General features: G+C 41.7%; 1 protein-coding gene across 1 annotated transcript in view; it reads left to right on the forward strand.

Moving 5' to 3' along the window:
• LOC137870469 (cadherin-2-like) overlaps positions 1–25,239 on the forward strand; it is an 86,389-nt gene that overhangs the window by 19,197 nt on the left and 41,953 nt on the right. Inside the window, exon 3 of the mRNA XM_068707774.1 lies at positions 23,801–24,030. Coding sequence (XP_068563875.1) covers positions 23,801–24,030 — 230 coding nt within the window. The remainder of the gene's footprint in view (positions 1–23,800; positions 24,031–25,239) is intronic.

Raw genomic sequence — 25,239 nt, forward strand, 5'->3', positions numbered from 1 at the left:
TTTACCACAGATGTGCTCATAGGTTTCTTGGAATAAATCAATCAGCATGAAAAGCTGACTAATCGACTAAAGTAATCTTATTTGACTAAGACTGAACGTCCGATTAGTCGACTCATAGGCAGCCCTAATTCTAGCACCATCACAAGCAATATTATTGCAATATTCAACAAAGTTAGCACATATTTTCCTCATATCGTGCAGCTCTACTAAATATAATATATTGTTATGCTTTTTACAAATTAATTTTCTAACTCTTAAAGCCACATTAAACTTCAACTGACACTCGCCCAATGCGATATGGACATTTAACAACTGAAAAGGTCTGACTGAGATATATAATCCATTTATATTTTGTATTTTTTTTTAACATGAATAAACATTTTTGGTTAAAAAAACATTGGGACCAAAATACGGAAATGTTCTGAGAGGAACATTTGACTGCGTAACTATAAACCTGTCCGTGCTCTCTGGTGGTCAAACAGTGTGTTTCTTAGTGACCTCAAACATATCTTTGACATTTCTCTACACACTTTACTGTTCCGTAATCCATACACAAGAAAACCATTGGTCTGCTTAAATCCTTCAATGACCTCCACTAATATGTGGCTTCTAATCAAACCATCATTTCTCTCAGAACCTTAAGTGCATGCTGGGTCGTTGGTGGGTGGGGTTCTCTAATCTGGGACGACAGCTTCCATAGGCTCTTCACCAAAACACACTCCCAGCCAGGAGCGGGCTGCTTCTGCATGTATATATGTGTGTGTGTGTGTGTGTGTGTGTGTGTGTGTGTGTGTGTGTGTGTGTGTGTGTGTGTGTGTGTGTGTGTGTGTGTGTGTGTGTGTGTGTTTGGGTCAGTATGTGGGTGACTGTTGATTCACACCACATAATCATGTGGCTTTTCCCTCATTATGGTCCCTCCAGTTTTCCTGCTTTAACCCTTCCCTGAGCCTGATGGCGAGACATGTGGAGTTACAGTTTGAGCACTTTGGAACACCACTGCAGTGTGTCTGTATGCAAGCTGCCATCATGTGTTCCACTCGGTGTCTTTAAATCGGACTTAAACAAGGAAACGAGTTTCCAGGGTGAAGGTCACTATTGGGTTGAAAATAGCTTTTCCCAGTGGACCCGCAGGACAAACAGAAGACAATCTTAAAAAGTCAGAATAATCTTTAGGATGTGACACATGAAGTTCTTGTACTTTGGTCACATGATGACACCCAAGCCAATTCTAATTGCCGAACAAGGCTGTGGGATACGGTCAAAAGCTGTAGAAGAAGTTATCAAGTGAACCGTGGGTTTAGGACACAACCTTTATCCACCGTTATCGACAGGGTTATTTTCCCAGACTTGACACAGCTCCTCCGGCGCCACAGCAGACAGTAGACTACTGTTTCTACAGGCTGAGTGGCACCACTAAAATTCATCTGTAAAATTGGAGGTCTTAAATTGAAAAATGGTGCTATACCAAGCAGGGACATCAGACAGAGCTCATTGTCCTCGCTGTTTCTTGGTCGAGTTTGCTGTTCTGGTGTTGTAGGAGGAGTTTAGTTTCTGTGCGTCCAACAGCTGAATGGACCGGGTCTCATTTGACGTTCAAGCCTGAAACACAACGTGCCAATTATGATTATGTCATGAAACGTTCAGTGGGGGAAAAAGGCATCCAATGAAGTACAAAATGTAAATGAATGTGGGCTAAAAAACTGGGCCCCATTTGTTCTGATGTGGGCTCACAGTTTCAGACCGATGTGGACACTTCCCCCTTCTCTTCCCTCACACATCCTAATGTACCGGACTATAGAACACAAGTGGGACCGGTTTCTCTTCCAGACTTCAGGTTAAAACCCTCTTCTAACCTTCATAATTTTGCTGGACATGGCATCTGCCCTACATGTTGGTAAATCAATACCAATTCCCGCCCAGGGGATTTGTCAGTGTCATAGTTATGCTGTGTCACACCCACTGCTTCTAACCTGCCCAAAAATAACACTAGGGATATCTAATCCACGCTAAAAGCCAACGCAAACACGCCGCCTTGATTTGATGTGATGCTTTGACACGTGACTCGCTGATGGAGGCTTGAAGTATCAAGTACCCAAATGCTTTGTCCCAGTGTCCGGAGCGGCGAGGTGTGGTCCCATCTCTGGGGGGGTAGGCCTGGCTCAGGAAGGATTATAGGATTGTGCGTAAGGAGGAAGAAGAGGAGGAGGAGGGGGAGGGGGGATGAGGGGGAGGGGGAGGGGGATGGTGGGTGGTGACTGGTGGGGAGTTGTTGATTTTAAGATGATGCAATTTTCCAAGCCATCATTTATTACATCCATAATCCAACTGTGTGGTGTACGGCTGGAAACAGCCCTCGCCCACATTGTTTGTGTGAAGTCTACGTATGTATTTATATATGCGTGTGTGTGTGTGTGTGTGTGTGTGTGTGTGTGTGTGTCGGATCAATCAGGACAGGGCGACAGCTGTCCTGAGAGGATTAGCCGTGTATGTCTATAGTGTGAATGTCCCGTCGCTGCTCCTCATATGCAGACAAACACAGCTACAGGCTGACTCTCTGATCTTCCAGTCATAATCACTTGCGTGCACTCACTCCAATGTTTACCCTAAAACCTTCAGTCTTGGAGTCCCAGGCGGACTCATAAAGTGTGACTCAGAACCTGCTGTTAAAGCAAAACTATAGCTCTACAGATACATAAACAGTGTTTCTGTAGCAGTCCAGCGCATGTTTATGTGATGTTAATGATGAGGTTGGCTTCTTTTTTTGTCTCAGGCTATATTTGTAGCATATTTTTGGGCTGAGTATTTTCCATCAAGTACTATATGCCAGCCACACTGAATACAGATGTGTAGATGTATTTTCTTCAGATTCCCTAAAGTGCAGGACAGATGGGAAGGATTGATGAATGTGTGATCTTTTCAGTTTGTGACCCCTGAAAGGGAAGCGCAGTCTACTTGCTGAATGTCATCACAGCTCTTAAGCCTGTCACTATATCTAACGATATGTTTTCCCAGAAATGACAGCGGTAAACAACATTATTGTTGGTTTAAGACCATTTTATGCCACTGATATGATATTGTAGCTAAATAATGCAAGTACACCCTTCCAGAGACGATGAACCTTTAATTCTGAAGTATATTCAGACGTTGGAATTGGAATGTGAAAAAATTGTCAAAATATCCTCAATAACAGAAAAATGTATATATTGCAATCACACAGCCCAAACAATAAATATCTCTGGCTCCTTTTAATAGAAATGTGCAATATCTGCGCAATTAGCAATTCTTCTAATGGTTGGGAAAACCCAGCTCTTTATTCTGGCTACAATTCATTATTATGTAAACATGTAAACTCAATGGTTAATATCAAAGTCAGCAGAAATGGCTGTGATCATGTTCATATAATGTATGATAAGTGTATATTATTAATAATATATTAATTCATTAATAATATAAATTATTATTCATACTAATAATAAGTATAAACATTTTCAAGGTTGTGTCCATATTTTTATACGATAAGGCGTCAGCGTAGAAATTAGGAAGGTCATGTCCTTAAATTGTACGATAAGTCAATATCATAAAAAATATTTAGGTCATGTGTAGTGCTGGGCGGTATATCGGTTTAATTTCCCGTAAGAATATTAATGTTTCATATACCGTCATACCGGTGCATAGCCGTACAACTACTATCGTTCTTCAACACGTAGCTAAATATATTGTTCGCCGCCATCAGCGTTATGGTAGGAGCTAGTTGTCTTAACTGTATTGAGAGGGACCCATAATCATGGTTATAACTTTATAACACAACAATTAATAACCCACAACTAACGCTCTTTAACAGGGCAAAACACCATGACACAACAGTTTGTGACACATAAACAATTTGTAACACTAATAATTGTACATTTATAAAATTACACCGCCGAATGGCATGCTGGGTACAGCTCGCTAGCTAGCCCGGTAGTACAAGTCTGCTAACAGCTGGGAGAGGCTCCGTCGCTACATTAAGAACAGAAAAGAGCGATGCAGGAGGAACAAAGAGACTTTTGCTTTTTTGGGTATTTTGGTTAGACACATATGCAACGCTGAGTACCGTGTAATATGTGTGGTATTTGTTATAAATGGACGTTGGTACATAGAGGGTGATAAGAAGCTGTACTGGGAGGGGCTTAGGACCCAGGGGAATGTAGGTGAAGGAAACAGGAAGCGACGGAAGATACGCCACACAAACAGCTGTTCACCGCTCGCTGCCGGCCGGTTCTTGTTTTAAAAATGTCAGCTTCATAATTAAACATGCGATAAAATAATTTTCGCCGTTAATTAATTAATGCGTTAACATGCGTCAATATATTGTACGAATATAAATGCAAGTGATGTAAAAACAAATAAAGTCAACAAAACACAAGTAGAGTGTATTCCAAATGAGCATAATAAAACGAGTGACTCGTCTGACTGGTGTTTAAAGAGGAAAACAGGCGAGTGCTCGACTCATGTGGCAATGAGGATTTACTAGCAGAACGGAAATTATCATGACTGGGCCAAACACTTTTGCAGTGACTGTTGTTGTGTGACAATAGATGTAAGCAAGGATAATTATTTTGGGCAGGATAATCGTGACATGAAGGTTTTATATAGTCCCGTGCCTACCTGCCTGTAGTAAAAGGCCAAATACATCTTTACTAGGGCTGAATAAAAAAGGTCAAAAGAGTATCTGTCTGATACTCCTAATTTAAGAGGACATGTTGGCATGTTTGGTTGACTCATTTGTAACCCACCCCTTCAATCCATGTGAAAGTACAACAGCCAATGACATCTAACATCTCTAATTAACAACCAACTGAGAAAGGGTTTTTTTTTATGTATGTAGTTGGCATAAGAGGCAGTTAGAATGTGGGGCGGTGGGTGCAGAAAAAACATCAAGTCTTTGATCTTATAATTTTGGTGCCTGCAAACTGCTCTCATCAGCAGCAAACAGCAGACAAACAGTTAGAGACCAGCTGGGGAACGTAGTAGAGCATTTAGCAGCTATGGATATTTCCCTCAGTGGTTGACAGAAGTGGACATTTCACAGCGTACGATTTATGTCCAAAGTTAATGCTACATGTACCATGATCATGATCGTTCCTTAGTCTTAACCTGACCGCGCTTTAACCAGTTTATTTTCTTATCACGCTTGCAGAAACAAAATGTCACGTGGTTCTACTTGGTAAAGGTCAGAAAAGCTTCATGGTTTTGTAATAAAATAATCACGTCACGGCGTAACGTCACTAGAGCAAAAAAATAACATCTGCCTTTAGTGGACTTTCTTACGTAACGTTACGTAACAAGCGTAGCAACGTTACGTAACAAGCGTAGCAACGTTACCTAAAGTCGACATTTACTTTTGGTTTCACACGGGACATGAACAGGGCTCTCCAGGGACTCCTCCCAAACACCTGCCCTGCTTTACTGGACTTTCTTGCTCGTTACTCTCGTTATTTTACCACGTAGCTTTCAATAACGGTTGCTCTTCGTACTACGTCTCTTGCTCTGACCGAATGCAAAAAGCATCAACATCCAACGTATCCTGCAATGCCCACATTTTCTTTTCCTGGCGACAGGACTGATTCTATCAGGTGACAACATTCCAGTGTTGTGCTTACATTCTGTTCTGCTGCCTCCATGTGATGAAGACATCATACAATGCAGCTTTAATGACTGAATATGTTAAATAAATGTTACTCAGAGTCATACTCTAATAATAATAATAATACTTGTTAATTTTCAGCACAAATAAGACCTAATAAGAAGTCCATTGTTAGTGGCATCGTGTCTTATGTTTTTAAAAAGTTCTTGTTTAATCTATTGGCCCTGAGGTAAATGTGACGGATAATCATGAAATGGACTTCAGCTCATATCACCCATCTTAAACTGGCCTGCCTACAGGAGCTCCGGCCTCAGGTACTGTAACACTGTTTATCACCGGGATGACTCCTGAGGCCTCGGCCTCCTCCGCTACAGCAATCGATTTCCTCCAGAAGCCAGACTCGTGTCACTTACTCCTCCAGGGTCGTACTCTGTGCACGGACACACGGGCCGACTTACCGTTTGATACCATTGCGCTTAAACGTCTTGGGTGTCTACCTCAAAGATTTCCCAGAAGCGTTTTCCTTCAGGGATATCTGCTGTGGGCCAGAGGAAACCGCAGTGGAGGAGAGGATGTGTGTGTGCGTTGAACTTTAAATGCCTCTCCCTGAACTGGATAAAAAGGTTTATTTCGCGTTTAAAAACTCCTTTTTAGTCGACAGATCGGTGCTCTTTATGCAGGGGCATGTAGAAATTCAGGAGGTGCTTGTGGAGGATTTTGTGGGGGAGCAGAAGGAGGGGGCAGACATGTGAATGGCTTCATTAACACAGAAGAGACGGGTTCATTAACACCCAGTGAGCCCCGCTGAAAAGGAGAGCCCCACTGGTAGACTGGGGAGGAACACGGCCTGCTACGTGTGTGTGTGTGTGTGTGTGTGTGTGTGTGTGTGTGTGTGTGTGTGTGTGTGTGTGTGTGTGTGTGTGTGTGTGTTGGCAGGTGCAGTAGGTGATAATTGGTAGTTGTCTCATGTTTGCTCAGCCATGGATCTAAAAGTGGAGCTCTTCACCGTTTCATTGGCTTTGAGATCCCACATTCCCCCGTGACTGTCTGCCTGTCTGTCTCTCTCTTTCTGTGTGTGTGTGTGTGTGTCTGTCTGTCTGTCTGTCTGTCTGTCTGTGTCTCTCTCTCCTCTTCTTAATTTTTTTTTCTTGCTGTTTTTTTTCTCTCCATCTCTCTTTTGCTCTCATGTGTCCAACTGTCTTTGTTTGTCTCTCTGGTGGCGACTCGACAGACTTGTGTACCGAATTGGAACTGCTGTCGGGCTCGTGCAGGACTGGAAGAGCACTGGCTGCTGGTATGTGGCGTTGTCACAAAGCCAGACTTACTTGGCAAAAAGGGTTTACCACGTTCCTGTTTCGATTGTTTGTCACATGTGAGGAGGAGATGCTGTTTTCCTTTGTTTTAATACGCTATATGTCCAAAAACGTTGATATTCCATTCTACTGAATGTCAGACATTTGTCCCTTGGACTCTGAGAAGTTGTGATGGACATTTTTTACTTTTTATGACTCTGAACAGAGGCATTATGTTTGGTCTGTTTTATGTCTGTATGGACATCCATCTCATTTTACTGATATCACAGGAACGCACAAGATACTTTCTTCAAGTTTGGCACAAACGTCCACCTGCACTGAAGTAGAAACTGATTAGACTTTGGAGGTCAAAGGTCACTGTGACCTCACGAAACACATTTTAACCTCGGAAGTATTACAATTTCACATAAATGTGATATATGATAAAAGGATGAAGTGATGACATTTTGGACAGAAATGGATGTAAACTGTAACATGACTGGTTGGGGGATGCATACAACCGCAAGGCGGTGATTCTAGTTTATAGATAAAATAAATGCGCAATTCATTTCAAAATAATGATTTGATTAATTGATTGAATAAAAAGAACTGTTAGCTGCATTGTGATTCATTTGAAAGAGCACTGATATGAAAAGACAAGCCATACAACTCAAACTCTAAAGCGATCAAAATGATTTAAAACCAGAATCTTGCAAATGTTTTTATTCTAGTATGGACATATTTCAGTTGGTACCAAGAAGTCTTGAGGTTTGATACTCTGCCTTAATTCTTTTTTTTATTGAACCCAAGCAGATCTCCAGGATCGGGATTGAGCCAGGCATCCTTTGATTGGCCAGCGTAGTGTATATGAATTCTGTATTTGTGAGCTTCAGGTATGCCAGCTGTCAAAATGAGAAAGCAAAACATTGTACTACCTTTGCTCTAAATTAGGAGCAACAATAAAAAACGTCTGACATTTCTGTCAGTACGGCCTTCATACGCATCTCTGCAGATCTTCAAAATGAATGTTAGTCAGTGGATACCCGGACGACGAAAAATCAAACCCATTGCGGAATGCTTTGGAAAAGGAAATGAAAGGTTCTTTTTTTAAAGACATTTTTAAGGTGAATCGTGCAAAACACAAGTATATTCCTGTGTGTAAAAGAATGTGTTCGTTCCTCCTCCGCGCTGCAGCTTATCAGCGACGAGAGGTCGAGCGGGTGGATCAGCCTCAACATGGCGGCCGCGTGCTCCTCTAAGCCACCCGGCTAATCTGTCGGTCTGTTTGCATGTCTAGTATGCACGCTCGTGTGTGTGTGTGTGTGTGTGTGTGTGTGTGTGTGTGTGTGTGTGTGTGTGTGTGTGTGTGTGTGTGTGTGTGTGTGTGTGTGTGTGTGTGTGTGTAGTGTGATTAGAGGCAGATCAATGCTGGGATTGATCAGAGCCTCGACAAACATAACACTAAGAATTGATAATGAGTGGATGTAAAAGGCTCAGTCTTGAGATTGCATACAGTGGAAAGCAGCCAGGTTCTGTTTGAACCAAAGGCCTTCCACTCATTCGTCACATTCACACAGCAGAATGCTGCTCTGCTGCTCGGGGACCTTAAACTGATTAAATCTTTGATGGATATGGATGGCCAAAAACATCATACAAATATTTAAAAATATGGAGAAGGACAATATATTACAGCTTTTATTCACCGTGAGAGTAATTGACCGGCTCTGTTGGGCTGTTAGAAAAAGACAGTTTCTGGAATCGCTCTATTAAGAATGAATTGGTAACATACTTTGTGTCCACAGGTCCAGCGACCAGTCTGATTTCTCCAGAGGCTGTTTTGTGGTTCCGTTCTGGCGCTGCTACAATTAGATAAAGCAGCATAATGAAGTAAATCTCATTCAGCTGCGAGAGTCCGCCAAGACAATCAGCAGTTAGTCGCAGTTGTGAGCTACAGATATCGATCGTCTGTCCAACACTGTAGGAAAAAACAGATGGGAGCTCCGGTTAAGATGAAGCTTTTCCTTAAACCACTTCACTGTGTCCTCTGGCTGCCGGCTCGCAAGCTCTCCTGCTCTCTCTCCTATGTGTGTGTGTGTGTGTGTGTGTGTGTGTGTGTGTGTGTGTGTGTGTGTGTGTGTGTGTGTGTGCGCGTATTGAATGTTAAATCCACTGTCATATCACATTCATAAAGCAGATTTATATCTCCGAGCAAGTCAGCGATTTGGTGGGATTGTGTTCATTCGTGCTGATGGAGCACAACGTGATGCAGCGAGATACACCAGCGTACAAAACACCGTACAACAAAACACTATGATGTGATACAATATGATGTAAAACATAACAAAGATTAAAGATACTGCATGTGGCCGGACTCACCTCTAGTTATTGGATACCCATGCATACGCACACTGAATATTTTTAAAATCCATCTACAATATGTGTACTGACAGTGTGGTTGAGGTTAAGGGAGAGATCGTAGTTATGACAACAACACTACGGCTATTGTTTGGGTCTGGCGACTGACTAAGATTAAGGAGAGACGAATCACGGTGGAAAAAAGCGAATATTTAGTGGTCGTCTATGATGGGATGCAAACGGCGGTCTTAACCTTTTAGCGACTGGGGGCACGAGGAATAAACAACACGGAAATGTGAAATACTCGCCCTAAGAATGTTACATGTCGAGGGCTTTTATTGTGAAGGTAGGGAAACAGCAGATCTGGTCTGCGCTGAAGGATCTTCTGATTTGGAACAAACGTCTCAACATAGACTCAAGGATGAACAGAATTTGGTGGTCAAGGGTAACTCAGGAATTCATACGCTAATTGTGACAATATGACACAAACGTTCTAATAGAAGAAGATGATTACATTTTGGACAGACGTGGATGTAAACCGTAATTTGACCAGTTTGACGGCTTGCTCTCAGGGGGGTGGGGTTCACACTTTTACCGGGTGCGGCCATCGCACTTATTGCGGAGCGCCGTTATGCAAATTTATGTATTTTTGTCATTGATTGCGCCGATGAATCACCCCCCAGCCCTGGAAGAAAGCATTTATAGTCAGTCACATATTTCTCTTAATTTTAACACAAATAAACCTGTCATTGTGAATATACACTCCCCACTATTTAAAGCAATACGAGGCACTTTACCATCTTTCATCCCGCCGTTCCCGAAAGAATCCTGCAGCCACGCTGTTCCTTTAAACGGAAGCAAATTCTACAAACTGCAGTCGTTTCTAGACTGACTTCAAACGTTTGAATAGAAAACAACCGCTCTTTTTTTTGTGTGTTGGACTTCATCCACGTGTGAAGTGTGCTTGAGGACAGCTTTCCTCCCTTCAACACATATCCGGGTGCATTAACGCTGCCGAGCAGGAAGGCCCGGTGTGTCGGTAAATGGACGGATCAGTGAACAGCAGGTGACGTTAGCCTCTCTTTTATTTCCTGTGATTCATCTAACAGGCCCTGTGCTCTCTTCACATGCTAACACCCCGACAGAGTGTGAAATGCAGATACAGCACCGCGGAGCTCTTGACTCTTTTGGTCCGACTACCGGCCCAGCGTTTCACTACGCCCATGTTTATTAGCAACAGATTGGCCTTTCGGGGCCGTAGCTGATTGATTTTGCCTCCCGGTGTTATCTCTCTCGGGGGGGGGGGGAGTGATGCAACCCCGCTCGCTGAGGACACTGGCTGTCTTAGAGCCGGGGCAGTTGCCAGGGGAAACCAAGAGTGGCGCTACGAAACCATAGTGAGGGAGTATTTGTTTCAACAGAGAGGCTTTAAGTGGAGGGTGGAGGAACACCATATAGCTCATGTTTTAGGTCATTTCTGTTGGAACACTTGACGTAGAGTGATACTCCATGGTGTTGTTCCATTATCAGAGGTCAGAAAAGAAAGAATACGTCAAAGAAACGCAAAGGTTCAGTACAGACTGTATAAGATGAGCTATCCACAGGTTGTGTTGAAGCTCAGTTATTAGACAGCAGCCGTGTTTCCATTCTTTCTGCCTTCAGGTGTTTTTTTGCCTCTGTCGAAAAAGAATTGATGTTCTAAACGGGATATGGAAACGCCTTTGCGGAATACATTCTGAGGTAGAAACATTACATAACTCAGCTGTTTCTGCTGTCGGCGTCTTTTTGGATATTCCCATAACTTGGGAACGATTGTCTTTGTCTCTGGAAATGCATTCATTGTGTATTATTTTTCAAATAGATTGTTCTATAAGAAGGCCGAAAATTGTGAAAAAAAAAAAGAAAAGTCAATTGCCATCTTCCAAAGCCCAACATAATGTCTTCAAAGGTCTCGTCTTTTAAAGTTTAAATGTCTTTTCTTTTTATCAAATGTTGTCTTCTCAACAAAGGTATTCAGTTAACTGTGGTCTGAAACAACACATTCTCACATCTGTGTTGAAATTAGTTAACATAGCACATTTTTGCTGGAACCAACACTAGTTTCCAATACTTTCTTTTCCAGTGGTTAACATTCAGTACAAGTGCGAGTTATTTTTTCCTTCAGTTGAGCTTTTCTAGCAGCTTTGCAGTGCTTCCAGTGTTTGTTCTAGTCCAACACATCCCAGTGCATTGACATCAGTCCTGCAAATGATAAGCTCATTTATTTGATAAGTGTAATCTCAGTGGTGCTTTTGTGTCATGTGGGAGTTTCCATAGTCGTAAATAGCATCCCCATTAACATGTAATTATAATAGTCATTTTTCTGAAAGCTCATATGAATCAGACTTATGTTTTAAAAGGCAAACAAATGGATGTAGTTTAAGGTAAATTAATCCAAATGTAATGGATTTAGTGTTAAATTCTCAACGTATAGTATTTTAAGCCTTCACTCATGGGAAACTTCCCATCGCTAACATCCATTCCCTATGAAACAACTATTCTACTTACTGTTAAATGATAAGCTACAGTGGCAATATTCAAGTACAATGAGCATTTCTGTTTGCTGGGCCTGGCAGGAGCCTCTTAATTAAATTTATTTTCATGAAATATTATCTTCTCTATATTCTTTGTGCTTGGGTTGGGTTGTCAGAGGGAAGAAGGGAGTTGGCCTGTGGCTTCGCTCCTAGCCAGGAGTTTATCTAGCAACACCCAGCTGTCACTACGAGACACATGCACACACGCACGCGCACGAATGCATTAAGAATGCCTTAAAGTTCGTCAGTGTTTGTGAGTATTTAGCAGACAGAAAATTGTTTTGGAGGATTCACTATTGAGGCTCTAATCCTGTTTAGTTCTCTTTGTTGTCTTTTAATCTTTGCTTGACCCTGTGTGTGTGTGTGTGTGTGTGTGTGTGTGTGTGTGTGTGTGTGTGTGTGTGTGTGTGTGTGTGTGTGTGTGTGTGTGTGTGTGTGTGTGTGTGTGCGCGCGCGTCCACACATGCCTTTTTTTGTGTGTGTTCACCGATGTGACACACCGTGCAGCAGGATTGTGTGTTGGACTACAGTTGGCCTCCATGTTGCCTCTCATGCTTTAGTATCGAGTTAAATATATGGACCGCGGTACACCAATCATGTCACAGAGCTCACACATGGTTTGATGATTCCTGTGTTTTTTGGGTGAGCGGTCACAGCGCTCTGTGTATCAGTCAGATCAAACAGGATAAACCAGGTCTGCGTCCATATCGGTTTAATCACACGAGATGAGGAACACACTGCATGCTTTACCCTCGTGGCCCGATGTGATGTTTGCCACTCTTTGTGCGGACAGTCCAACAACGTCACTATGTTTAATCTGATAATAGCTTCCTGAAAAAATAAACGGTAAGGCTGGGCCCTGATGTTCAACTATTTGTTCGTTGGGTATTTGTTTTTTTGGGAGTTTTTGTTCTCCATCTGCATCCCGACGTTGTCCTGCCGCTAAGCTCCGGAGCCCAAACAATTGATATTTAGGACAGGACGTGTTTTTAATACCTCTTGGTTGGTCCATATTGGTCCAGACTTCAGTATTTCATATTCCCCTCAGGATGAACTGTAATTTGGTGATCCTCTGACTATTCACCAAGCCCCATCATCAGGTGTGTTTGTGACCAAATACCCGCAGAACTAATGACATTCCCATCAGCCTCAGCTGAACTTAATGCGGCAAAGTTCCGCTGAGTTCCGCCAGTAAACAAAATCACTCCATAAAACAGCCTTTAGTCCAACGTGTTACTTTGATTTGAGGTGTCAGTAAAGTCGCATTGACTTCATACAGTTTGCAGCCAGTTTATGTGAATATGTTCAACAATCACTGATTTGACTTTGGAAGTAAAGACCTGTACACAGCTTCTGGCTGGATTGGGGAACACAGAGTTAAGAGAGCCAGCTGGTCACCGGCTTCATGAAACCAGGTAAGGATCACCTGGATGTTACACTATGTTATGATGTGTCCGGATACCTCAAAGAAAGCCTGACTAAGTTGAACTTTGCTTTGTGAGACAGGACCTTGGAAACGGTCGAGGACAAGCAAACTCGACTTGTTAGCATTTAGCGCATGTAGAGAGCAGGAAAACTCTTGTATGACCAAAAACGATCATTGTCCTAAATAATAACCAACTGGAAATCAAATCGGTTGCTTCATTACGTTAGTGACTTGAGTTTGTCGGGGCTTTTCGGTCAGTTGTGTCTTCCTATCAAATGTCTGACCAGTGAAATCATTCCAGTGTGCTGTGGGAGCAGTAAAACCCCGTTCTGGCTCGGTCCTCACCAGCCCTGAGGCGCTGCTGGCCCTTCAAACGGTTTCATTAGTCTGCCGTCAGTGGAGAGTTTTGATGGCCCTTTGGGCCTAAATGGGATTCTCACTGCTTAACAATCTGAGGAAAATACTGCTCTTATCATTTATCACACATGGCAACTCTATTTTTTTATTTTGTATCATATTAGTCAACTCATCCTGTCTTTTTAGTCTAGTTTAGTCAGAGACAACAGTAACTATTTTAGAATAGTTTTAGTGGACATTTTGGTCCAAAATATCACCTTGTTGTTATTATCATTGTGAAGAACGTAGGCCTTAGTTTCTCTGAGTCCTCCTGACTAATGATCATGGTGAGCTGATGGTTCTGAAATATGCAGAAAACAGGAAATGGAACCGTTGCATTGATATTTATATTTATATTCATATATATATATATATATATATATATATATATATATATATACACTATTTTTTTTATATTGCATGTTGCATAGTCACAGTTTCATCTCGTGTTAGTCATGGAAAAAGAAGGTTGTTGGCAAACATTTAGTTCTAGTTGTGTTAACAAAGCTAAATCTTAAACGCTCGTATTAGTTGTTTTCATCTATTGCTCCGTCCTCTTCTCTATCTCCAGCTTTCAGGATGTAAGGCTTGTAGTGCAGTGTGTGTGTTTTTGTGTTTGTGTTTGTATGTGTGCGTGTGCGTGTGCGTGTGCGTGTGTGCGTGTGCGTGTGTGTGCGTACGTCTGCTGAACTTCGCCCCCCCCCCCGCCGAGGTTATTGATCTGATCCCGGTAGTGCATTGATCAAGCTGCACTCGTTTGGCACATTGAGGATTGGGGTTCTTGGGAAATGCGCCTCCGCCATTATCGAGTAGCTCTTTCAGACTCGGCCCCCTTTATTTGATTATATTTATTCATCTCACAGCCCTCCTTTGCCAGTACTTTGTCTCAAGATGTAAAACATGCACACTTTTGAACTATTTAAAATGTGATTATGGCTTCATAAATTACTAACCATTACCCACTAACCATTCTGAATAAAAACACAACACTAAATTCCTACCAATGCGTACATGTGCCAGTTTATCGGCCGTAATTGGATTATCACAGATATATTGTTATCGTTGTATATGTTGGCAGATACTGTAAACTCTCCTTTATTTATCACGACTACAGTAATATCTAGGCTTTTATTTGAAACAGAAATCTGTTAGCCACAGGCCTATATGAAACACAGCATTTATAAATCTATCTCTGCAGATGTTATAATGTTCAGTTGATCGGAATAAGGTGGACCCAAGATGCAGACACTGAAAATATGCATTGAAACAAAATGATAAATAGTCTACTTGCAAATATTTTATGTCTAGGGCTTTTATTGTGAAAGGATTCACACGCATTCACATACGTTTGATCACTGATATGTATACAAGAAGACGATGTCCAAGTCTAGTGGCTTGTAATTATTATTATGAGGAAGTCAGGGGACGTAAGTACGTAACTTATAATGTACATAACTTCAGGTATGTAATTTAGCGTACGTAATTTAATGTACTTATCTTATTATGTACATCCACGAAAGGCAGACGTGGTGAATTAACCATAAATGTGGAGTCACTCCTCCGCTATATTGAGGAGCAGAGGCGTCAGAATGCGCCACGTCACTACTACAGTATCCAACACGACACAGACCACGTTGCCAACATCGGCGGTGTGTTTGTGAGTAAAAACCCAACCTGCCCGATGGCCTTGACGGAGCTGCAAGTAGTACTTTGCATTTTCGTCTGGACGGAGATGTATTTTAAAACGGTCCTCGTGTGGATTTTCTTTGAAAATCCCCTGTTTAGAAAAACACCTGTGTATGTGTGTGCTAAGCCTAAAACTACGACCATTTCAATTCACAACATGCTTGTAGGTGCAGTTAATCCCGTCTCAGACATTAAAATGGAGGTATTTACAACTAATAACGGCCATTTGATGGACTGATTACATTCAAACTGCGCACATTTTGCCGTGATAACGGTGCTACAGAAACCTAACCACCACTAAAGTAGCCGGTAGCCTTCATCCTCTGGGAGCCATGAATGTCTGTACGTACATGTTGAGATACTTCACCGGATATATGAGAACTTTGACCTTATGCTGAAGCCAGAAGAACAATCTGTTGGATGACCAAAGCATTTAGGATTCATTCAATGTTTCATTCCATCCAATAGTAGTTCAGTTTGGTACAAAGTGGTGGGCTGACAAACAGAAAGATCAAGAGACAGACATTGCCATCCCTAGAGCCATGCCGCCAGTTGGCAGTTAGTGAAATGTTTCTGTGCAATAGATGCTCAATTTGTTCAGCTAATAGGAAAGAACAAAGTCAAACTTTGTTATCTGCTCTTACAACACAGCGGCTTCAGAGTACGGCCCCCCTGATCTGTGGACGCTGTCGAGTTTGTCGCGGTTATCTCGGTGCACGTTGTTGTGCTCCGCTGGCAGAATATGAGAGGTTGAGCCGGGGACCACCCACCGCTGCTCAGCAACATGTGAAAGCCCCATGCTTAGTTCTGCCCCAGTTCCCTCCACATATTGCGACCCAGACAGCTCTAACACCATGTAGCAGCATGAGTGTTTTTGAACACGGCCATGGATAATGTATGAGCCTTTACACAGAGCTGGTAGAGCCCATCAGAGAGAGGGTGGAGGATATTACAGCTGCATGGGAGGGGGGTGAGGTGACGTGGTTGTTGGAGCGAGCTGGTTCTTCTTGCACTTTCAGTTATTGGGACCAGTGTCTCAAAAGTGGGGCTGCTTTAGTCATATTGTTACGTTTCTGATTTAACATGAGGATCACGTTTGCTTGTCATGAGGAGTACTACTCAGGCGGTGAAAACCGTGGTATTATATCTTCTGGGGATTGGTAGGAAGCTACAATCGCTGGGCAGAGGAACTGAAAGATGTGGGTGTTCACCAGGCAGGAATGGTCTAATGCAGAGGTCTTCAACAGGGGGTCCGTGACCCCTAGGGGGTCCGCGGAGGTACTGCAGGTGGTCTGCGAAATTTTTGGTTGATTAGACTTTTTTTTTTTTTTTTTTCCAAAACATGAATCTGTCCATTATTCCATTATTTTAATAGTTCAGTATTGTATGCAAGATAACAGGTATATTTATGCATGGCAGTAGCACAGCTCATCACTCATTTTCGTTTCCACATTTATGTTTAAAATAAAAACGTCAATTTGAATAGCTTATATGCATGATTACCATACAAGGTGTGTTTCTAAATGGCAGTGGCACGGCCACCCTACTCACCGTACTTTGCACATGTTTAAAATAAAAACATGAAGATATATGAACCTGTGCATTTTTTTAATAGCTTAGTATTGAATGCACAATAGCGAGATATGTTTATACATGGCACTAGGCCCAGTTAAATATAAAACACAATTTTATACAATATACTATAGTGGGGACTCTATCAGTTTGGGGGTCCTCGGCCTGAAAAACGTTGAAGACCCCTGGTCTAATGAAAAGACTCCAGTAAGTTGCATTATGGGGAAGGTAGGATCCAGTGTTTTTAGGAGATTCAGCTATACTAGGGACTATAAAACAGGATATCTCTGCCTCTGCTTCTTTGATTCAAACCATTCTTTTAAACAAATTTCTCTTTCAAGTGCCCCAGCTTTACGGAAGTGCAATACTTTGATGTATTGATGTTCCTCTAGTGCCTGGTCTTATTTACCCCTTGACAAAGATTGCAGAAAGCTTTCTCAAAAAGCTTATGGCTGGATTTTCATGAAATTTGCTTAGGATTCTTGTGGTCACCAGAAGACCCCCCCCCCCCTTTTTTTAGCATCACCATTAGGCCACGATGAAAGAAACTCCCAATTGGCTGTTTATTATAAATGTACAATGTGCATTCATGTTCCCCAAGGGATGACCCCTTTCCGTTTTAGACACTCCAGAGCATTTCCTATTAACCTCATTGTTAACCCTATACACTAGTTGTAATGAGGATGTAACATGCTTATCACAAGTTAATGTTCCCAAGTGATAAACCCTTTTGATTTTAATAACCCCATCCCCTCTCCTGTAATGCCACCCTCAGGACAAAGTTAATATTTGAACCCCTCTTACTGGATAAGTTACGATATTGTTTGTCCCATCGAACATGTGAATGTAGTGTGTAAAGAATATTTCACCATCTGAGGAGCTTCTGTGGCTTTAGTCTTTATATGAAAGAACACACATGAGACTTAACCAATAGTTATCTTCCTCATTGAAATGATAATAGTGCCTGGTGGGAGACCATCAAGACCAAATTGTTAAATTCAATGTGATGCACTTAGTTCTGATGGATAAGATACAGTTTGAGAGATTTTTTTTACTGCAGAACTCTTTCAGTGACTCTCAAACTTTTTTTTTCTCCTTAAAACAAAGTGACTTCCGCCCTGTCAAGGCTTGCATATGGCGAACAGCTCAACTAGAAAATGATTTTTGCCTTTTCAGCTTGTTTGATTTGATTTATCGTCACAAACCACCCGGAGCTTGAAATCTCTTTAATAAGTCACGGGAAAATAGAATAAAACAGACATGATGTGAATTTATTAAGACTTTTTTTCTAATTTATTTTTTATCTTTTACATTATCTCAAAGAGAGCTCAGGGCTGAGAAGAGCAGCCTTTCTAATAATCCACATGTTGCTGTAGTGTGTGTTGTGCAGAGACTTGGACCAGAATATTTAGGAGGATGAAACTTCAACTTATCATTTCTTTGTGTTAATGATTGAATTGATAGTGAAAGTGACAGAATCATCACATAGTTTGATACCTTTTGATTGTGTTTGTTTATTCTTTTGTAAGAGCTCTCTTACTGATGAAAATGCTCATATCTCGAACAGAAGAAATTCAGTTTCATTCTTAAAACCCATTAAAGCATAGTGGTCACTACAGTGGACAGCTATTCAAATACCTTTTGAAGCATTTCGTTTTTTGGTTGTCTGTCCATCCGTCCCATTCTCGTGATTACAATATCAAACCAACACCTGGAGGGAATTTCTTTAAATTTGGCACAAACATCTACAAAACACATTTTTGGCCACAACTCAAAAGCTTGTATGCTAATTCTGACAATTTCACATGAATGTCAAAGAGGATAAAATGACAAAGTAAGTATGTTTTGGACAGACATGGAAGTAAACTGCAACATTACTGGTTGGAGGAGGCATACAACCCCAAGGCAGTCATTGTAGTCTTGTACATGTGTGGGTTTGTATGGTCTAATTTCATATCTGCAACCACAGCGGACGCCAGTGCATCGTACCATTCACTGCCACCCACTGGCCAGCCGTTGTAATGGCAAGAATCATTTCTCAAAACCAAGATGGGCGAAAATGAGACTTCATGCGTCCCTGGTTATATTTAATTCACACTATTACTGTGACTTTAGAAGATAGATCCGGTGAACCGATGTAAAACCCAAGACACTATACTGCTGAATTACATCTGGCAGTATTTGGAGAGCCATGAATATGTTTCTGTTATTTTTGTATTAAATATTAATTGAAGAAATAAACATTTTAACAGGGGGAGGTAGGGAGTGGCTGAGGAGTCAAGAGGGAGGAGCTGAATGAGGGAGGGAGTGGAGGAAAGAGAGAGACTGAGGAGTCAGGAGTGAGGTTCAACTTTTTTGTAATACATTGAACAGTATTAGAAATGTATATTTCCTCCATTAAAAACGTAGGCGCGTGCTGTCCACCCGAGTGAACATGTTAAAACTCCCTGAAAAATGTGTTTTAAAAAAGTGAAATTCAAATATTTGCCGAAAAAGGAAGAAAAACACTCAGGATCCTGACTGAGGTTTCCATAATTCATACATGAAAGGCTTTTAAACAAAGACAAAAGAATGAGAAATGAAAATGACTCATCTTCACCAACTTCAGATGTCTTCATATTTATTTGACCATTTCCTGAGAATGGAGGAGTGGCTGTAGCATGTTGCGTTTGTTTCATCAGGTCCGTCGATTAGGAGCAAACATCTAATGGACATAGAGGACTCATGTGAGTCACGAGTCATGTGATCACGAGCTCCACGTATGTTCATGTGTAATTCACCTGTTAGTTAGTGCAGCTCCAAGTGCTTCACAGATGACCGACAAGCTAAAAATACATGAGTGTGACCGTGAAAACAAAAAAAAGACAAAAGCTATTCAACAACTTCACAATTGGGGACCAATGCACTCAATATAATAACATGATAAAAATGTCATGAATCTGTAACAGTAATAGTAGTAAAACAATGTGAAGTAAAACCGTATTAATAAAACAGAAGAAATTAACTCAAATATAACACAAGTGATATACAATAATGTCTATCAACCATTCTCCAGAAACCAAAATGGTGGCAGCAAAACACTGAACTTGAGACCACAAACCAAAAGGACCAGTTTCAGGGAATCCCAGCCGACCGTATTGCTGCTCACCACAGCGTCTGCAGTCAGTCTTCCACAGTCACCTTCTCCTCGTCTCCCTCTCTCCGTCCATCTCTCTTCCTGTCTCTCTTTTCTCCATCTCATTTCCATCCAGCCATCAAGCACATTCCGAATCAACTACAGCAACACCGCTGAAGCTACACAGTGAATAAGGTGTGTTTGTATCAGCGAGGGAGAGCGGAAGAAATTAGCATTCCGAATGTGGAAAACAAAACCGTTAACGACAGAAGTATGTACCAGAGAGTGTCTTTTAATGTCTAGGGTTAGGTTACTTTTGCCTGCTTCATTCTGGATCTGGTTCCTGGTTGTCAAAACAATCCGGATTTGCCAAACTTCGATGGCAAATAATTTGTATCCTAACTTCTTGGTTTTTTTTTAGCTATGCTAGCAGTTTAGCTCTGATGGCAACATGTCTGTCAGTCTGATGTCTGCTGACTTTTGTGATCCCCTGATTTCTTCCCCCGTAGGTCAAAGTTTTCACTTTAACCAGCAAAATATGTGCCTCAAGATATTGTCCAGGCCTCAATGGTTTATGGACAACGCATGGGTACTTCACTGCCTGACGGAGCCACCATTAGTCTTGGTAGTTAGCCAAGAATGTGCAGAACATTTAGGAAATGTTGGTCGGAACGCATTCTTAGCTCTTATTGTCGCAATTGAGGAGGGAACCGTATTAAGTTGACGTTAATGCCATAACTCCCTTGATGACATGTCAACATAAAACTCCTCCCTGAGCAGATCATTTGTAGAAAAGGAACGATTGTGAGTGGACTGTGTTCTTACATTCGAGCAAGAATTCCTCAGTTAAACTTTAATGCATATAAAACCAGTACTTAAAGCGTAGCATCGTAACAGTTTGGAACTGGGACTACTCAGGAAAATAGGCATCAAGTGTCTATTTACCAGTCAATAAATCAATCAGTCAGGTCGCCTACATCTTTTAAAAAACATGGCGTCCACACACACAGTAGCATGTGATTAAGTTAAATTAGACACTAGGGCTGCACTAGTAGTAGTAGTAATACGGCCTTCAACAATTTTCAAATCGCAGGAGGCACAATATTTCTTAAAGGCTGAATGTGTGTCAAAATAGCAATTTAAATGAAACATTGTGGTGCTGCAGAGATGTCCCGGCCGACACTTCATATTCTACAGACTAAAGGAAACATCTTTGTTTGGTACACATCCCTGCAACAGTCACACCGTAATCATTTTCATGTTTTTCAAAGGAAATGAGAATAATTATGTAAATAGTTGACATCCCCTCTACCATCACCAATCATTTCACAATTGCGGCATCAGTTAAAATTACCCCAATAAGTCATTTTTTCCAAAATCGTTCAGCCTTCACTCCACCAACAATTGCAGTCTCCCATCCTCCTCAGCCAAAAGTAGATCTGAGCTGCATCTTTGAGTCTGAATAATTTATAACTTGAGTTGCTTTTAAAATGTTGAAAGCTCAATCTACTTTATCCCCTCGGGCTCTGGGATATTATAGATTACTTGATTAATTGATAAAAGTAATCTACAGATTTATTAGTGATGAAATGAAATGGTCAGAGAAACCGGAGAGCTTTCCGGAGCTCTGAGAATGTCTGTTGGATGAAAGATGTGAACGTTTCATTGTCACGATTCTGTCAGCTCATGTCCGCAAGAGCGTCCTTGCAGGAAAGTATAACGGAGGCTTAATGCAGGCTCTTCTGAGGCTGTGCTCGACGGACAGACAATCTAAGCTTGCTTTTGTTGTTTCTCCGTGAAGCCATCATCAAAACATTTAGTGTCTCCATCCTCCTCGTCCTGCTTTCATTCTCCATCAGAAGAAGCAGTTGGACAGAAACCAAGCTGCAGCCTCTCCCTCCCTCCCTCCCTCCCTCCCTCCCTCTCTCTCTCTCTCCTCCAGCTGAGGCAGAGGCAGCCATTCTGGACCCACCGACTTGTTGTTCATGCGCCGGCCGCGATGAGCTGACATTTTAACGTCGACGGCTTTGTTCTGCACGAGTGTGCTGCGTCTGCTCAAATCACACCACGGGGAAAAAAAACAAACCGTGAGATGATTTCTGGAAATGCAGTCGCAGTACTGCACTCCTCCCCCCTAAATCCCCCCCCGCCCCCTCCCCTTCTCCCCCCGGCCAGCAAAAAAGCTATTTCCGCTGCGAAAGGTACTTGGCAAACAAATAAAGACGAGGACATTGAGGGGAGAGAGAGAAAACCCCGCTGTTCTTGCTGAAAGCTGGTCCCGTTATGGTTTTACTTCTGCAAATCCCGTCTTCAAGCTTTGGGATTTACAGGCAGGCTAAACTCTCTCTGGCCAGGTCCATCGATCGTTACCCTAATGCTCATCTGAAAGCAAGTCAGGTTTTACATTACTTTTTTCTTCAGCATCCACTTTTTTTTCTCTTTCAACCTCTTTAAAGCTTTTTTTTTATCACTTAAATTTCCCCTTAAGCAGCTTTAGAAAAACTCTTTTTCTGCACTGCTTGACAGCTTCACACATTACATTCTGCATCTGTGTTCCAGGATGGCTAAATAATCCAAAACCAGCATGTTTTTTAAGGCACAGGTGAACAATATTGTAGATGTCTTGAGCATCATTTAGTTAACTTTTTCCCCCAAATTCTGTCTGACATATTTGGTATAGTTTTGCAATTAAGGCTTTTACAGTATTCACACATGCAGAATTAAAGTCCTTTTGTCATGATCCTGAAGCTTCTGGGCATGTTGAGCATTGAGCATGTCATAGCTGTGATTGAGCAGCTATTTGCTTTGGCTCAGAAGATAGAGCGGGTCTCGTCCCTCAATCAGAAGAACGGCGGTTCGATCCCCAGCTCCTGCAGTCATGTCGATGTGTCCTTGGCAAGACACTTTACCTGTGCCATCAGTGTGTGAATGGCTGTGAATGACATGTAGTGTTAAAGCCCTTTGAGTGGTTGGAAGACTAGAAAGGCGCTATACAAGTACAGACTATTTACCATTATACCGCAGATGAAGTAGTTCACTTCCAGAGTTTTTCTTATTTCATTTCAGGTAAAGCACTTTAAAGACATGAATAGAGATAACTGGGAATCCTTTGACCGTGACGATCAGATTTTTGTCTCTTCTGTTCGCTACATGAAAACAAGTGTGCTTCTGTTTCTGGAAGGAATCAAATTGATCACGATCGGTCGTCTCCACGTTGTTGCTCCCACATGTCAAGAGACATTTTTGTAGATTGAGTCTCGAGTTGTGGAGGATGGTGCCAGGATGTTGTTCCCCCCCCAAAAAGCCATTGTCCAGTGATAGGGCGATGCGTTCAAGGATCCGTAAGGAACAATGAAGTTATTAAATCAGGAAACAAATGGTTTTCCCAGTTTGGTGTGGAAGAGGTTGAATCCAACACCTTTGGAATAAAGCTACATTTTCCATGACGGATTGAATGATTTCAACAAATCGCAACATTTTTATGGCATATCTGAAAAATGTAAATGTTCTTTGCATTCATTACTATTTAATGTTCATGAAATGTAGCTTCACATGTGGGATTAATTACATCTTGACCTATTTTAGTAAGATAAATGACAATATGAGAACATGAACCCGCCATTGGTTCAGCAGGGATGGAAAAGCACACAGCACATCACGCAGGAGATCAGTGGGTTTTTCCACTCAGTCTGATGTCCGTCTCTCTCTCTCTCTCTCTCTCTCTCTCTCTCTCTCTCTCTCTCTCTCTCTCTCTATCAGTGAGCTTCGTGGACTGCGGTAGAGGGAAGGTGTGGTTCCAGATTGGCGCCTCGTCTGATTTCAGGGTGAGTGAGGACGGCGCGATCTACACCCTTCATCGCCTCAGCCTGGCGGGAAGTGGAAAAGCTGTGGAGGTGGTCTACGCCCAAGACCCGCAGTCCAAACAGGTCTGGAAGACCAGAGTGCACCTCCGCGTCCGTCCAAATGGCAACAGCGCAGGACCCGAACAGGTAAAACAGCAGCAGCAGTACAGAGGTACAGGTTTCCATCTAGACCCACTTGTAGATTTCACAAGGTATTGGACAGAGTGCACATCATTTTAAGAGTCGGCTCAGAAAACTTGTGATGGACATCACATTTTTTATATTTTATAGATCAAATTCTTAATTTCCCATTGTAAAATATGATTGATAGATTAATAAATAATGATGATAATCTGTGGTTACAGTCCTAATTTGGTCATTAATGCTTATATACTTATTATGTGATGATGAACAATGATTTTGTTTACACCAAATAATCAGCTTTTTTACCCGTATTCCGAAAAAGAAAATATTCCTAATAATCTGTTTACATGGCAAATCTTTTACATGCAGCCGAGCATTTTCCGACTAATGTAAAATGACCCCATGCCACATCCTGTCACCGGGGCCAGAGAATCCCACGTCGACGTCATTCTCTTCTGTGTGTTTCCGTTTATCATGACAACAAATGGAAAAAGTGGAACGGCCATTTGCTTCTTTGCGTGAGAATATGTTTTCCTAAGTGTTCCAGTGGTGGAGAACTTGTTGGACCGTGTGAACGCAGCCTACCTCTTTCATTCCTTCAAACGCCCTCTTGAAAAGGTCGGCATTGTGATATTTGCGCATATCCAAAAACCTGTTGATATCCAAATCCTTCATAATGTTTAAAAACAGGTGTTTTTTTCCTTCTTTTGTTTTGGACATGCGCCTCTACTCCAGCTTTACAAACTGTTTTACAAACAGGAAAGAGGCTGTGTGTCACAAAGTGCCGTAAAAACGCACATTCCGAATGCTCTGTATGCATGTCCATAGAATAGTCCTAAAACCTGAATAATAACATATCACACATGCTGTAATTGTAAAATGATCCATACAGAATAAGGCCTAATTCAGAAAATCTGAACGGAATATGATCTTTATATGAACCCTTTCAAATTTGGAATATTGTTATATCTGGAATAATAGTAGAATATGAGAGTGTAAACATAGCCACTGTCTCTTAGTGAATATACAGTGAACACAGATCTACTGTCTATGGTGAATATACAGTGCACACATATCTGTCTTTGAGTCATTAAGTATTTGAATAATCGTGAGTTCATTAACACATACAGAACCTCACAGCGTTAACACATACCTGGATCTGAGTCTGAGGAGGACGTCATGTGTGAAGCCTTTCTGAGAAGGAGAGCTGTA

Source organism: Cebidichthys violaceus, unplaced genomic scaffold, assembly GCF_023349555.1.
Source record: "Cebidichthys violaceus isolate CVI_PGR_0920_01 unplaced genomic scaffold, fCebVio1.0.p SCAF_13, whole genome shotgun sequence".
Classification (NCBI taxonomy): domain Eukaryota; kingdom Metazoa; phylum Chordata; class Actinopteri; order Perciformes; family Stichaeidae; genus Cebidichthys; species Cebidichthys violaceus.